This window comes from Oreochromis aureus, linkage group 3 (assembly GCF_013358895.1).
Source record: "Oreochromis aureus strain Israel breed Guangdong linkage group 3, ZZ_aureus, whole genome shotgun sequence".
NCBI lineage: Eukaryota > Metazoa > Chordata > Actinopteri > Cichliformes > Cichlidae > Oreochromis > Oreochromis aureus.
The window spans coordinates 372,041-388,664 of record NC_052944.1 but is presented as its reverse complement, the minus strand read 5'-3'; the positions used below and the strand labels follow the sequence as shown (position 1 = coordinate 388,664).

At 42.5% G+C, this 16,624-nt stretch overlaps 2 protein-coding genes across 4 annotated transcripts in view; one reads left to right on the top strand and one right to left on the bottom strand.

Annotated features, from left to right (window-relative positions):
- LOC116328974 (ankyrin-2-like) overlaps nucleotides 1-12,072 on the top strand; it is an 86,073-nt gene extending 74,001 nt beyond the window's left edge. The window contains exons 50-55 of the mRNA XM_039608771.1: nucleotides 6,420-6,512; nucleotides 7,090-7,173; nucleotides 7,264-7,428; nucleotides 8,291-8,479; nucleotides 8,654-8,745; nucleotides 9,779-12,072. Of these exons, the coding sequence (XP_039464705.1) occupies nucleotides 6,420-6,512; nucleotides 7,090-7,173; nucleotides 7,264-7,428; nucleotides 8,291-8,479; nucleotides 8,654-8,745; nucleotides 9,779-10,010 (855 nt within the window). The 3' untranslated portion in view covers nucleotides 10,011-12,072. The remainder of the gene's footprint in view (nucleotides 1-6,419; nucleotides 6,513-7,089; nucleotides 7,174-7,263; nucleotides 7,429-8,290; nucleotides 8,480-8,653; nucleotides 8,746-9,778) is intronic.
- A 2,816-nt stretch (nucleotides 12,073-14,888) lies between these two features.
- LOC116328975 (calcium/calmodulin-dependent protein kinase type II delta 1 chain) overlaps nucleotides 14,889-16,624 on the bottom strand; it is a 103,632-nt gene continuing 101,896 nt past the window's right edge. For all 3 annotated transcript variants that reach the window (XM_031750872.2, XM_031750873.2, XM_031750874.2), the window contains one exon: nucleotides 14,889-16,248. In XM_031750872.2, the coding sequence (XP_031606732.1) occupies nucleotides 16,245-16,248 (4 nt within the window). In that variant the 3' untranslated portion in view covers nucleotides 14,889-16,244. The remainder of the gene's footprint in view (nucleotides 16,249-16,624) is intronic.

Sequence of the window (16,624 nt, the reverse complement as noted above, 5' to 3'; positions counted from 1 at the left end):
TTTATATTCCACCCCCCAAGTATTTCGAATGCTGAATGCAGGTCCACTTCAACTGAATCTGTTTGTTTTTCTGATTTAGAATTTGAAGAGGGTCTATTTGTATCAGTGACGGATGAACACCGACATCCATCGCCTGATTCAGTAGTATCTAGAGACGAAAGTCAAACCCAATCACCAGATTCATCTGAACCTCAGGTCATGTCGAGCGTAGTTGAACGTTACCCATCATTTGTTGAGTTTAGATCAACAGTTATGTCTGATGTTAAGTATTCATCTTTAGCTAACCACTTACTTGATACTGAAGATAGGCCAGTTATTGTAGAATCATTAGAATCAGAAACTGAAGAGAAACCTTTGTTACCTGACTCTAAATCAGAGAATAGAATTTCCTCACCTGTATCACTAATGGCAAATGTCACATCATCTTCTCCTGAATCAAGTGGTTCTCTAAACAAAGCCAGAGGTCATTTACCAAATTCCACTCTTCCTTATGTTGATGCCAGTGGTCGTAGGTTGTCATCACCTGAATCGGTAACTTCAGAAATAGAATATGCTCCTTTGATTTCACAGATGTTTGATGTTAAGGACAGACCAGAGTCCTGCCAATCAGATGTGTCTGACTCTGACCTCAGATGTTTGTCCTCAGACTCTCCACTACCCCAGTACACCTCTATGTTAGAAGTCAAATACAGGCCCTTATCACCCATATCAGTATATTCAGATGAAGATTCAGAGAGGGATTTGTGTGCCACAGGGCTTTTTAAGGACAGAGCAGAATCTTGTGAATCAGCTGCATCAGAGTTTAAACTTTTACTAGACTCACCAATTCCTGAATTTAGACAAGACCTAGAATCATCGATATCATATACAGACTTCAGGTCTTGTTCACCTAAATCTGTGTTATCTGATTTTGAAACAGAGTTATATTCTCTTATGGTCCCAGAAGGCCAGGAGTCATCTCCTGAATCCTTACCATCTGTGAGCAAATACAGAAGTCTTTCTCCTGATTCCCCCGTACCTGACTTCAGACGGAGTTTGCTAGAGACTAATGTTGAGTTCAAAGCTCACGGGTCATCATCACTTGAATCAGTGGCTTCAGATACAGAATATGCTCCTCTGATTTTACCGATGTTTGATTTTGAGGACAGGGAAGAATCCCGACAATCAGAGGTGTCTGACTTGGACCTTAGATTCGTGTCTCCTGATTCTCTGCTTCCGCAGTACACCATTAATGCTCCCACTATGTTGGCAGTAAACTTCAGAACGCCATCACCTGGATCAGTATATTCAGATGAGGATTTAGAGACTGATTTGTGTATCCCATGGCTTTTTGAGGACAGGGCAGAATCTCCTGATTCAACTCCATCAGAAGATCATTTTAAACCCCTTTCACCTGACTCACCCATTCAGTTACCTCATGAGTCTATTGTATCTCACAGTGCTTTAAGGTCCATGTCCCCTGAGTCAGCGCTTTCAGATGTAGAAATAGACCTCCCAACACGTATGGAAGGTAAACCACCTTCTCCTGAATCTCTATCATCAGATAAACTTTCACCTGACTCACCTGTACCTGACTTAGTGAAAACACTGTTTAGAGTAACCAAAAATGTCTTTGTAGAAAGATCAGCATCTCATGAGTCAACATGTTCAGAAGATGAATATATTGTTATAAGTTTAAGCTCACTAGTTCATGACATGAGATCCTCTTCACCTGGCTCGTTAGCATCTGGAGATGAGTACCAAGTGCAGTCACCAGACTCGCCAATACCCGATTACATGCCGGATCGTGTCATTGTAAATGTTGGGTATCACTCATCCTCTCCTGAATCCATCGAATCAGATGTTGAGTACGCTGTGAGTGACTTTTTGATGTCCACAATTTTTTGTGTTGAGAACAGACCAGATTCTCCTGAATCAGTAGAATCAGAAACAGAAGAAAGGCCGCTCTCTGTTGAATCTATACCAGAATACAGACCCATGTCTCCTGGGACATTAGTGCTACTTGGAAACATTAGATCAGTATCTCCAGAATCTACTCAGTCATTTGATGAACACAAGAAGCTTTCTCCTGACTCACCTCTCCCTTGGTTTACACAAAATGTTTTTGAGGCTCCAGCAGCAGGAACACTTTATGGGAGCTCATCCTCTGAATCATTATCATCATTATTTTCAGATCTGGCCTGTGATCTGACATGTTCTCCTTCATTTAATGCAAAAGTCACTACCAAGAGAGCATTATCAGCTCAGTCCGAAAGATCATATGATGAACTCCTGGGATCTGAATCACCAGTGCCCGATTTCACAAAGAGTTTTGTGGAAAGTTTCACGTGTGTGAGAAACATGTCACCATTAGAATTTTCAGATTCTGGCAGTTTATCCCATGCTTCAGCTCCATTTTGTACAGAAGAAAGAACAACATCACCTGAATCTTTAGTATTAGATATGGAGGAAACACTTGCATCCAGATCATCTTTAAATGAATTAAAAGACCCACCTGACGAAGAACCTGAAGAATCACTAATTATGGTAACTGAGTATAATCCCGCTGATGATGCTGAACGGTGGAGTCCAAATTCTCAAGCAAGTCATCTTCAGTGCAGAGAAACTTTGCATAGTAAAAAAAGGTTTACGCAGTTTGTTGACAGCACAATAGAGTACGAGAGACGTGAAACAGATGATGAAAATCAGACAGAAAAAGATAAAAATAAGCAAGACGTGACGGTCACACTACCAGACTCAGAGGAGGCAGAGTCACCTCCACCAATGACTGAACACATTTTCTCTTCACAAGCAGTTCCATACAGACAGGGAAAGTCTATATTTGAATTGGCTGAGGCAGAAACACAGGATGAAGATTCACCAGAATCCTTAATACACCACAGACCCATGTCCCCTAAGTCAGTCATGGTGTTAGACATAAGAGCACCATTACCAGAACCTGTGACATCAGTCGGTCAGTTCAGACCACTTTCACCAGATTCTGCCGTACCAGAACTTACAGTGGCATTGTCAGAATGTGTAAAGTTTCCCAGATCATCATCATCGTCGCCTGAAACTTTAGCATTGGGTTCAGATCATATGCCACTGAGTTTAGAATTTGACTGTGTAGAATGCAGACCATCATCTCTGGAAGTTCCACTGTTTGATGATCAGAATGAGACAGACAGGCCATTATCCTCTGAGTCACTGACTGAATACATACCTGTGTCATTTCAATCTGCCATACACATGGCTGACAAAAGAGCATCATCTCCAGAATCAATGCCAGAGGTCAATGAGAACAGGCCACTGTCTCCAGACTCTCCCATCCCTCAGTTTACAGAGTCATTGGAGGTGTACAGCACTATTTGTGAGTCATCATCAACTGAATCACAGAGTTCAGACTCAGAGTACGAGTTAATTGTCAAATCATCAAAAGTTGCTGGTAGTAACAGACCATCCTCACCTGAATCTGTATCATCTCTCAGTGAGTTTGAACAACTGTTACCTGACTCACCAGTACCTGAATTTATGAGAATATTGTCGTCTTATTTTATGAATGCTACTCCAGTAGATAGATCATCTTCTCCAGTTTCTTTTGCATCAGACTCTGAGTTTGTGGCCTTGCCTATTGATTGTTGGATTAATGATATTTCGCAACCTTTGAGCCCTGAAACTGCGGAATCAGAGGAGGAATTAGATCCATCTTCATCATTACTTATCAAAAGCCCAACAGCGATGTCACCGTTAATAATTCAAATTGGGGATAAGTCTGGTGAAGAACATCCTAAGTGGCAAGAAATGAAAGAATCACAACCAGAAGTTTGGTCATACAAAGAATGGATGGAGCCCGGATCTGAGGTTGGAAGCTTCTCAACTTTACAAACCACTGTCTGTGAGGAAGACTTGTCTCTGAAACCAGTACACGTTAACGATGGTGAAGGAAAGCAGAAGAAGACCCAGCCTGTTAGTGTTGAAGAACTAAAGACCAAGCTAGCCTCTCAAAGGGTAAGACTGAAAGCATGACATCCAGCAGAGAGTAACTAGTTTTGAATAACGTAACATTTTATGTCACTTGGACATAAAAAAGTGTAACTCTGTGTGACAAAAAAAGGAAAACTACATTGCTGAACTAACAACAAAATGGAGTGCATTAATGCTGGGAATGTGTCTTGAGTTACTAATTATTCCATTCAGTTCATTTGTCTGATAACAGACGGTTGTTTATTGAGGGGCATTTTTTGCAGTCTGTTGCATGTTTTTAAGCAATAAACCTATTTCCTAAACTTGCTTTGTTTTTTTTCTGGATAAAAAAAGCCTTGCCTACATAGTGATGTTAAAGCTCACCCTCTGGGTTTTTAGTTAGCTACTGAGGTAATGTTGAAATTTCACTTCCAGGCTCCTGACACACCGAAGGAGACACAGTTTCAAACAGATGATGACACACGGCGGAAGCTTCAGTCTGCTACAACAATAACACAGCATAGCAGTAACATAGGTGTGCTCTTTGGTGAAGACAAGCTGGTGGCATCAGTCCCTCTACAGCTACCTGAACACAGCACATACACAACTCACAGGGCTGTTACTCCAATGCTGCCTTCACATGAGAAAGCTTCATTTGCATCCCACAGGTACTCTGAGTGGGAGTTGTCCCTGAAGGAAGCACAATCTAGTGAGCACTCTTCACCCTCGCCAACTCGTGATCGAGATTACCAGGCAATACTTTCAGAACATCACACCCTGAGAGCTCCTGAATGTAGCCAGGTGTCCTTGAATGACAGGAGCCTCCTGCTGCCAGTGTTCAGCGACTCTACCTCAGCTAAACTTGAGAGCCAAGCTCTGACTAAGAAAGAGTCTGAAACCCTTGAAGACACTGAAGACTTTTCACCAGACTTTAAGAAGGTCCTCACAGGAACTAGTGAGAAACTAGTGTCTGAATTTGGATTAGGCGAAGTGAATGTGCCACTAAAGCAACACTTGAAGGGCTCTGAATCTCCACAGCACTCGGATTCAGATGTGGAATTCTTTGACTGCAGACAAGCCTTCTCTGACTTTTCTGAACCAGAAGATGTGATTACCTATCATATCTCTGAACCCCCTTCACCAGTACCTGGGAGTAGTCTTGATACTGGCCCTCAGCGTGCTACTCAAGCAAACCAGCTCTTCTTGCGGGCAGAAGATAAAAACCTCTTGTCTTCCAGTAGTGAAAGTCTTTGTGAATTTGCTTATGATGTAGAGGCGTATCAGACAGAGAGAGGCCTCCCCATACTCGAGGAGCTCCCTTCCAGAGATCAGGCAGAATATTATGACGATGATGACTTCCTGGGATGGGTAAGATGTTGAGCATGAGCACAGTGCTGTGTCTGGTTAAAGCTGATTGCTGTGGATCTGTATTCCCAAATCAAGAGACTAAACAAACAGTCTGTACTTTGGAGACTAAAAGACACTGAAAAATGCTTTTGTGTGTGCATAAATATTAGAAATATTGCAAATTTCATAACACAAACACTTCTTCCTCACATCAGTGTGCTGTTTGGGTTTGTTTTTTTGCAGTATCTCAAACTGTTGATGAAATGCATGAGCTACTGTAAAGAATCTTTAACAGTTTGTGTGGAGACATTTGCACCTCTGTCAGAAACGATTTCTACAGTTTTCAGTAACCCTGATATCTGCCAGAACTGCAGTTCATGCCACTAATATGTACAGATATCTGCCCTCCTCAGATATATGCATGAGAATGTCTTTTAGCTATCAAGGATACAGTCATATGGGGAAAGGTTTTTTCATGGGACCCAGTGCAGTTATGCATTTGTTTATGCACAGCTCTCTTAAGGTAAAGAGTTGAGTTCTGGTCTTTGGGCTGTTAGCCCTGCTTGATTCTTTTATTTTTTTAGCCATTCTGTTGCAGATTTGTTCGGGTACTTCAGACCCCCCATTTTATTTCTTCAGTAGTGTCTTCGGTACAGGTGGCCTTACATTTGACTCTAGAACACTGGGATTCAGGACTTCATGGTCAACTCACTGACTGCATGTACCCAGGTCCAAGTGCAGCTCATCGCCTCTAACTTCCACTAACAGTGTTTCCACTTATGAATTATTTTCTCACTGTTGACTTGTTTGGACTTCCGATTGATGGACAGCAACAATTTCTGGCCAACAATCTGGGCAGTTCATTGCTTGTGTTGATGCACAGCTGAATGCTGTAAACTTCTGCTCACATTTGCTGCTGATGCAGTTAATCACATGCATTTGATTAGCAGAACCTGCTACTGCTACTTACTGTCTTAATTCCTGTGGAAGCAGTAACGGTGTACTCAGTTTTTCACAGGATTGCACAGAGATCTGTGGCTGTAGAAGTCAAGTTAAGAGAAAAGAAGCAGTGGCTGGCTGTAGACACTGTTTAGACCCATGCTATGTTGACCCATGCTGGTTATGTGCAGGAGATAGCTGAGGAGCTAGGGATGCTGTCCTCTGATAGCTCAGAGGAGGATGTACTGACCACCAGGGTGGTCCGACGCCGAGTAATCATTCAGGTAAACGAGCATGACTGCGTGACTGTGCAGTGCTAGTGCGCCTGTGGAGTGATGAAGGTTTAGTGGATAGAGTTTTGGTGCTCAGCCTGAGCTTTTCAGATTAATCCTATGTAACACACTTGGCTCAAATTAATTTTCCTGTAATGCAGAACATCATATTTCAGAGAGTCAAATAGAAACTTTGGTCCTTTCCAATGTCACTGATTTTAGATTTACATTTTTGGCGTTTTTTGCCTGTTTTTTTAAAGTTATATTTCCACACATGTTGTTGTGTCACCATTAGGTTTTCTTTGGTTACTGGAAGTGATCATTTTGCATTGAAAAATGAAGCTGCACTGTGTGTAACCTAAATGTTTTGTGACTTTGGACCCATAATGACACTGGGATTCAGCAATCGTCGACACTGTTGTCAGACGGACTTGAAATATAGAGATATGTTGGAGTTGACAACTGTTCATTACTGTTGGATTGCAAATATTGATTGCCAAATGTTCTTTGACGTGGGAAACTGTGTAGATTGTGTGCGTAATGTGAGTGAAGGTGTGACCCCACAGCAAGCATTTGGTGTTTTTTGCAGGCTGATAACCTGCCAGACATCCCACTGCAGACCCTGACAGAAGAGAAGTACACAGATGAAGATGGCAACATGGTAGTTAAGAAAGTGAGGAAGATTCAACACTAAAATCAGTATTACACTTAAAACCTGCTCCTTCATAAAGAAAACTTTTACAGTAACTTTCTTCTCCAACAGGTCACGCGGAAGGTCATTCGTAAATATGTGTCTCCAGATGGCATGGAAACACAGGAAGTGACCGTCGAAGGCTCTCGCCAGGAGTCGATCCAGATAGAGGAGGGAGATGCTGTTTCAAAAGTGGTGAAGAGAACTGTGCTTCACAGTGAAGGCGATCAGAAAGAGGTGAGAGCCTTCGAACGTCTGCTTTCACTTTCCTCCGGTAATGAGGAGAGTTATTTTGCTGCAGTCGAGATTCAATTTATTTAATGTTTTATTTGTATACTACCAGTTCACAACATCAGTTGCCTCAAAGTGCTGCAACCTGTTGCAGGTGAGGGGAAAGAGAAGAGAGCAGAGAGGTAAACTACAGAGAGAGAGCCAAAGTTTAATAACTGCTAATATTAAATACAGGAGTGCTGCATAAACTCACAGACAGTGAGACTGAGTGAAGACAAACTGCTTAGTCTATCATACAAACTCAGCTAAGGGATCATTCAGGGTCTCCTGATACAGCTGTGACTGTGAAAGTTTTAAGCCTGAATCCAAACTGGACCCTGGCTCCACAGTAGAGGGTCTGGCTGTAGCTCAGGTAGAGCAGCGTGTGCAGGACACCCACTAATCAAAGGGTTGATGGTTCGATCCCTGTCTACTTCAGTCTGTGTGCCAAATATCCTTGGGGAAGATATTCACCCCAAGTTAATGTCTCTGATGGTCTCTCTTTCTCTCTGATGTGTTTGGGCGAGCGAGTGAAGAGAAGCTGATATTGGAGAAATTCTGATAACAATGAGTTCAGATTGTCCAGCCTGATCTAGCTTTGCAGACAGTAATGAAACTGCATAAATGAATGAAGGTAGTCCTACATATTTGTTTAATGTGCACACTGAAGGACATACCCTCATCAAAAACAGGATCCCTCACGCTGGAAAGTCCAAGTAATGCCATCCTGAGTAACCCCTGAGACTGAACGTCATCCAGCTACCTGCAGGCATGTCTTTGGTGTAGTTTAGTCCACTATAGTTACCATGAAATCGTATCTTCTTTCCAGCTGACCTTTGCAGAGTCCCCAGCTCCGAGCGCTGCCACAGCGTCAGAGTTTGAAGTGGAGCCAGTGCAGGGTAGAAAGGTCAGCAAGGTTGTCAAGACAACTGTGGTGAGAGGCGAGAGGATGGAGAAGCATACAGGAGACCCGTCACTGGCTGCAGATCTCCCTTCAGCCAGAGAGGACTTTGAGAAGGTCAGTAGGATTTCATGAATAATATTTGTTTTTAGACGTCTCTGAAAGGGCAGTTTGAAATTCGTGGTGTAATGCAGGGAATTTTATTACTGAGCTGAGAAAACCTTCTGAGAGCTTTCTAGCATTTGTCTTCCAACTTTTGATCTCTGTCTTTCCTCATTCTTCCCCCTCCAGGCAATGAGTTATGCTGGAGGATTTGGGAAAGTGCTAATGCCGCATATAGTAGAGAAAGAGATTGTACAGGATGACGGTTCTGTGGTTAAAAGGTTGGACTGCATGAGAGTGTAGAAATGACCTCACAAATACTAAGTACTTAATAGAGCCTGAGCATGTTGTGTGATTGTCCTAACCTTTATTGTCTGAGAAGACAAGGCAGGAGAAAAGAGACACTTGCACACATTTGGCTCTTATTTATATGACTTGTTGTTTTCATCAGATCCTGAGATGTGCAATGTAGCACTGAGATGCAGACACACAGAGACATATGTACCAAATCATCAGACATATATTTCAAATTATTGGCATTCTTGGTCTGAAACAATGGCGCCATTACTGGTACAACCAGTGAGTAATCCAAATAAAGCAAAGTGGCAGCAAAGTTGCATGATGTGTGTTCCGTTTCTCACATATGTGCTAATATTTGCAGCTACTTATGCTCTGCTCGTCTGCGAGTACTTCTTTTAGCCACATTTTATTCTACCAGGGTAGAGCGTGAGAACAGGCTGCAAATGTAAGAATGAACTTGGCTAATCCAACTGCTGTTTTTCATTTTAGTCCACATGATGTATGACATCATTCTTTTAAAAAGGCGTCGCCACATGTTTGATTTGATTCAACAACAAAGTGTCTCCAGCTGGAATCAAACCAGCAGACGTGTAAGCCAACAACACCATGTAACCACATGAGTATAAATACAATACAGTTAAAATTATTAGGAATTTAGGAAACTACACAATATTTCTGCAAAGAGTTTGTATAGATGGTTCTGGAAATCTGAAATATCAGAAAAAGCACAAAAAGGTTCAACTTTCAAATCATGATGCAAAACATTTCAGCAGCGTTTAAAGTATCAGCGCTTTCTGTTGCTTTACTCTGACAGAAAGCTCCGGGTGTCACAGGTAGTTTTCGTGGAATTCATGTGGTACGATATAGTTAATTAACATGGAAATGAAGGTGATGCATTAATTGTTCTTTATGACGCTATAAAACAAATGTGGACCCTGGCAGAGACCAGAGTCTATAGCCACGTTATTGTGATCCTGGATGAAGTACTACTCTCACCGTTTCCTGTTCCTGCAGAAGCCAGATGCGTAATTCACGCACCCAGAAGAGGACCGTGGTGAGGGATGCTCAGGGGAAGCATGTGCACCTAGAGCGCCTGGACAACACCGCAGATGCCCTGCAGCCTGATGCACTGCAGCAGCACCTGCACCGACTGCTCCAGCGCTACTGTGAGGACACCCAGGAGGAGGAGGATGAAGAAGAGGATGAGGAGGGGGAGGAGGAGGAGGGGGATGAAAACCTTAACTGAGCAGCTGCTTCCACTGATCTACATTTTCCACTAAAGCTTTTGGTGACGTACACTTCCTCAGATCAAACTGCCCCTGCTCATCACTGGAGTTTTTCTTTCTTCTTCTTTGGTTTGTCAGATATTGGAACCGTATTTTTGTGCTTTAACAATAGATGTTTGCTCTGATTGTGACCAAAGATAGCCACCCTCACTGTCCTGATGATTTTTGTTCGTGTTTCGCTTCCTGTGGCTGCTTTGATGTGATTTAGGTACGATGCACCAAAGGCGGATTAGAAATAAAAGGGGCATCTCGGATGTGTCGCCTCACGCACCGGCCTCTTCTTGAAGAACTCTTGTAAACATTTGTACATAGGGGAGTTGACAACAAAGAGTCACGCTTGGACTGGAAAATTCAAAGCATTTACCCTGTTAGCCCACCTAAACCTGCTGTACATGCACCGATGCAGCTGGAGAATGGCCACAGTACACATGAGATTAATGTCAGACAGAGAATAAAGTGAAGAGAGTGAAAGTGTGCGTATCAGAAACTCAGCCAAACATCAACCTGCCGATCTGTTTACAAAGGCTGTGTGCTCACACCTTTTGTCTTCCCACAATGCATCTGCCCTTATTTTATCTACGTGTCTGTCCTTCTCACACGTGTGAAGCATTCTTTCTGTCACGCAGCTGCCACCTCTGTGTGGAGTGTATACAGAGTGTCTATGGAGAAAGAAAGTAGTGATAATGAATGTGTTGGTGCAGCACTCATCTCCTCGTGTTTCATGTTGGTGCTTTTCCTTACCTGCAGCTACACGTGCCGTTTTCACACCTTTTAAAGGACAGGTTTGACTGTGTCATTGTCAACTAATCTATAGAAAAACCCCAAACCACCTCTGTTTTTACTCCTCTGCTGCACAGAGCTCTGTCATTGGCCATGCATATGGACACGCAGCTGAAAATAGTCCCAGTACATTTCAACAACATTTCCTCCAGCTTGCAACACTGAGTTTAATATAAAATGAAGTGTTGAGTCTGTGAGAAAATGGACAGTTTGGTTTTGATTTATTATAAAAATGGCACCACAGGTTTCATAGTCTCAGCCTTTAAGTGTTCTTCAAGTTCATTTAGTAAATTATGGACCCACTGAGGTGAAATAGACATTGGAGCAAAAACCCTATGAGTATGCATTTGGTAACAGTGGGAAGGAAGAACTCACTATCAACAGGAAGCGACCTCTGGTAGTAATTAAGAAACATAAAGAGACGATGAACAGCCCACAGGTTCTAATTAGATCAACTCCTCGCTCCAAGACGATGAATGGTGTCAAACAAGGCTCCAGAAACCAGTGGGTCCTTTTATAGTCTGGTTATGGTCCCAGTGAGCAAGTCAGAAAGTGATGGCAGAGCTGGAAGGTAACACTTTGTTGGTTTGGGGCTTCTCGTCAGGTTTGTAGACACGTAACAGCAGGCTTGTCCTTTAGTTTTGTTTTTTAAAAACAGATAAATAATGTAGTTGTGTATTCGACTGTTTCTTGTCATCACTGTTATCACATGTTTGACTTAAAAGCCACTTTAAATCCAGGCCGAGGCCAGCTTTACCAACTTCATTTACGACACCTCTATTTCTTTCTTTATTTATTGCTGTGTGTGTGTGTGTGTGTGTGTGTGTGTGTGAGAGAGAGAGTTTGGATGTATGTTAAAGCTACAGGTAAACCTTTGTTTGTTTGTTTCTTTGCCATCGCAGACAAACAGTTGTGTTGTTATAAGGTGGCTACGACGCATTCAGACATGTGTGTTTGGTGTTCATCTACGTATTTTCCGTGTAATAATACAATCCACGTGTTGCCATTTACTTTGAGTGTGATGGAAGAATAAAAGAAATGTCAAAAAGAGCAAACTGATTTGATAACTGAGCATCTTAATTCCATGGTGATAACAATATATACATATTAACAGTGCAAATATTTATGCGGGCATGTATGACTTTATCAAATGATGACTTAAAAAATAAACCCAAACGCTAATGAGGTAAAAGCTGCAGTGTGTTTGTGGCACGACAATAAAACTGTACATGTGTCAAATGATACCATTGTCATTTTTTCAATCAGCAGCCGTTCGGGAGAATAACCACCACATATAACTTCCAGAGAGGTTGTACCAAGTGGATGTTTCTGTGCAGTGGGAGTTCTGGGAGAGCACTGGGAACACTGGGTACACAGTTGTCCTTGTCAAAGCTGAGCTGAGCCTGCAGCAGGTGAGTTTTCTGTAAATTGGTTAATGATGCGCTGCTGAAGAAAGTGCCAACTGTACACGTTTTTTATGATTGTACCTTTGGGAAGAGTTCAAATATTCACTTGTATTATCTTACGCTAATTTTAGTGTATCTAATGAAACCATGCAAAATTTGATCTTTACACTACGAATATTTTACGAGCTACAGGCCCTTAGTTACAAAGAGGAGGGTCAGATATGCTTCTTAATTCACATTGTGTAGGACTTTATCAAGCTCAGAGTTTGTGGAGGTATTTTGGCCCTCTGTTCTTTACAACATGAGGTCAGCTCATAAATATGGGGCTATTGCAAAACCTCGATTATTGCTCACGTGTTTGGGATTTTGGCCAGGCTTGAGTTCAGGGGTGGGGAACTCCAGTCCTCGAGGGCCGGTGTCCTGCAGGTTTTAGAACTCACCCTGGGTCAACACAGCAGTTCGTTACCAGGCCTCTGGTAACCTATTTAAATCAGCTGATAAGATAAATCATGCAGGACACTCGAGGCCTGGAGTTCCCCACCCCTGTTTAGCTGTTGGACCTCAGCTAACACATTAGAGGTTTTATATTACCAGCTTGGTTTATAATAAGGTATTGTATGACCTTACAATATAAAGCGTCTTGAGCTGACTGTTGTGATTCGGTGCTCTATAATAAAATTGAAATTGAACTTGAGGAGTTTGTGGTCAATTCAATGTCTACAAAGTATTGTAGGTGCAAAACATGATGAGCAACAAACATAATTAGGGATATAAACATAATTATGTGTAATAATAATGTAAAAGTATAGATACTCAAAGCAGTGCTTTTGCAAACCGGTGAACCTCTGCCCCTCTAAGGTGCCGCTTGTTGACCCATCCCAACGTTTTTTGAGACATGTTGCTGCTACTGCTCACCTGATATATTTTCTGTTATTGCATTCTGCTTTTATTTACTCAATGTCTCCACTTTTTGGAATTGGGATTGTGTGGTAGTATGTGTTGTTAGTGTGTGACGTTAGTAGGTGTATTCCTGGTGTTTGACATGCACGTACAGCCTGAGGAGTCTTTGTAAACTCTTCTTTGGTTATGTAATCTGCCTAACTCGCAGACAAATATACAGGACAGTTTTTAGTCTTAGGTTGTAGTCACCATGTTTATATATAGATGTTTTTATTTACATATATGTGGAAACCATGAAGAGGCCGCTAGGAAAGCTGCAACCACCAAGTACCTGCAGAGGGTCAGGCAAGTCCTGAGGAGTCAGCTGAACGGTAAGAACAAGATCCGGGCCATCAACACCTACGCCCTGCCCGTGATCAGGTACCCTGCTGGGATAATAAGCTGGCCAAAGAAGAAGATAGAAGCCACTGACATCAAGACAAGAAAGCTCCTTACCATGCATGGAGGGTTTCACCCCAAGTCCAGCACCCTGAGGCTGTACGCTAAGCGGGAGGAAGGGGGCCGAGGACTGGTGAGTGTCAGCACCGCAGTCCAGGATGAGACAACGAACATCCAAGAATACATTGGGAAGATGGCCCCAACTGACAGCGTGCTCAGTGAATACCTCAGGCAGCAGAAACCCAAGAAAGAGGAGGGAGACGAGGAACCATCATGGAAGGACAGGCCCCTGCACGGTATGTACCACCGGCAGATAGAGGAGGTGGCTGATATCCAGAAATCCTACCAGTGGCTGGACAAAGCTGGACTGAAAGACAGCACAGAGGCACTAATCATGGCAGCACAAGAACAAGCTCTGAGTACAAGATCCATAGAGGCTGGGGTCTATCACACCAGGCAAGACCCCAGGTGCAGGCTGTGTAAAGATGCCCCTGAGACAATCCAGCACATAACAGCAGGGTGCAAGATGCTAGCAGGCAAGGCATACATGGAACGCCATAACCAAGTGGCCGGCATAGTGTACAGGAACATCTGTGCCGAGTATAACCTGGAAGTCCCGAGGTCAAAATGGGAGATGCCCCCAAGGGTGGTGGAGAATGACCGAGCTAAGATCCTGTGGGACTTCCAGATGCAGACGGACAAAATGGTGGTGGCTAACCAACCGGACATAGTGGTGGTAGACAAACAGAAGAAGACGGCTGTAGTGATCGATGTAGCGGTTCCGAATGACAGCAATATCAGGAAGAAGGAACACGAGAAGCTGGAGAAATACCAAGGGCTCAGAGAAGAGCTCGAGAGGATGTGGAGGGTGAAGGTGACGGTGGTCCCCGTGGTAATCGGAGCACTTGGTTATTTTTACATCAAATTATTTCAACTTGAGGTCAACATTTTGTTTTCAGTTTTATTTATACAGCTCCAACTCAACAACATTACTTCAAGGCGCTTTATGCTGTAAGGTAAAGACCCCACAATAATAGAGAAAACCCCAACAAGCAGACGACCCCCTACGTGCACGAGCTTGGTCCCAGGAGGAAGGAAAAACTCCTTTTTAACAGGAATAAATCAGGGAGGGGCGGCCATCTGCTGAAACCGAGTGAGGATTTAGGGGCGGGCAGGTTCAGCAGGACTTTTTATAAGCAGCTTTGAGCATCGAAGCACAACAAGAAATGTCAAAGCTAAAAATCAGCAAAACTTCAGAAATTCAATATCACTGATGTAGAGTTCTTATAAGGAATGAAAAAACATAATCGCTCATCGGCATAAATCACATTTTATTTGAGATTTCTTAAACATCAGGCTTGTCCCATCATGGCAACATTAAATACCAGCATCCCATCATACAGTTTAATGCATTTCACAAAGATAAACCCAAAGTGTCCTGTGAAATGGACAAATGTGATTAAAGAAATCAATACAAAGCAGTTTTCTAAATATTTCAATGATGCATTATTTAATACACAAAAACACACCTGTGACTTTCTTTAACGGCGGCTTCCTCTGCACTTAATTCACTTCTGGAATTAGAGTTTGTTCCCCTGTGTGAGCTCCACAACAACCGTTTCCCTTTCAATCAGATGGTGGCACTAAAATAACTATAGCATAACATAATGGGGATATGAGTGTTGATCTCCTGCTTAGTAACCCGGTCAGTGATGAAACACTGGTTAGCAAACTGATTTCAACAGTTAAACAGGATTCGACTGTGGATTTAACCAGTGGTGCATACACCAGTCAAATAAAGGTGAGAAATCTGAGCGGTTAAAATGTTCTTAAAGGTAAGTAACGAGAATGAGAAGCGGAGGGACAAGCATCAATATCACACTATAAAATGTAAACAAACAGATAAAATTCACATGATTAACTTCTTATTGTATGAAAATATGATTTGACTGGCAGGAGTCACAGAATGGCCTTTGAGAATCAGATCTATTTCTACACTTTACATTCTCCCATGATGCTCCGTGATGACCAAACTGACTAAATCAACAAATGGTTTTCCCTTTTAAACATGTAGTTACAGCTCCTAGTAAACATACATCTGTAAGATAAGTCAACTCATATGGATGTTGCTGAAGATCAAGCAAAAAAGAGCAAATTACATCAATTACCAAAACCTACATATCACCAAAACAAAGCAAAACCGTGATTAAAAAGTAGATATGTCTTATATTGGTCATTGTGCCCAAAGGTAAAAATGTCACAACAGCACAACATGTGTCATATTTCAATGAAAAAGTCATGACTGGGAGTTTCACATATTAGACTAGCCCATTAAAATCAAGTGGAACCAGTGGCACCATTAAAGTCCACTTCTATTTAAAAAAAGGTATATATCAAGAAACCAGTAATAAAAATGCTGCAAACGGAGATATGTTGAAATGATCACCCTGCACTCTCACTACAAAATGATATTGTCAAAGTGTGAACTCCTTTTTTTCTTTACATTTACTATAAACTTCAGTTCAGCAGCGACAATATGTAAACAACACACTGAGAGGGCAGAGCGAGCAAACAAGGGGGAGGCGTGGCTTAGGGATCTGATGGAAAGACGGTAGGCAGAAGTCGGTCAGCTGACTGCTGTAGGCTGGAAGGTAGTCAAGGACGGTCGTCTCAGCTGAAATTAGTCACAAGTGGAGCACAGTTAGTTCAATTCAGTTTATATAGCACCAAATCACAGCTGCAGGTTTCAGATCTGACCCTGGGTCAGCACACCTGAATCAGATGATTAGTTCATTACCAGGCCTCCGGATGACTTCAAGACATCCTGAGGAGGTCATATGAATCAGCTGTGCCGGATCAAGGACACATCTAAAACCTGCGGGGTCATACTGTTGGCTCTCTAGCGTACCTGTTGTTAATTTTCCTCAACACCAAAGGAGCTGTACCTGATCCACAAGCCCACTCTCTCCCACTGAACTGACCAGATCAATATCCCAGAAGTTTAACTGACCTGATCCTATACCCTCATTAAAAACTGTTCCTACGTGTGT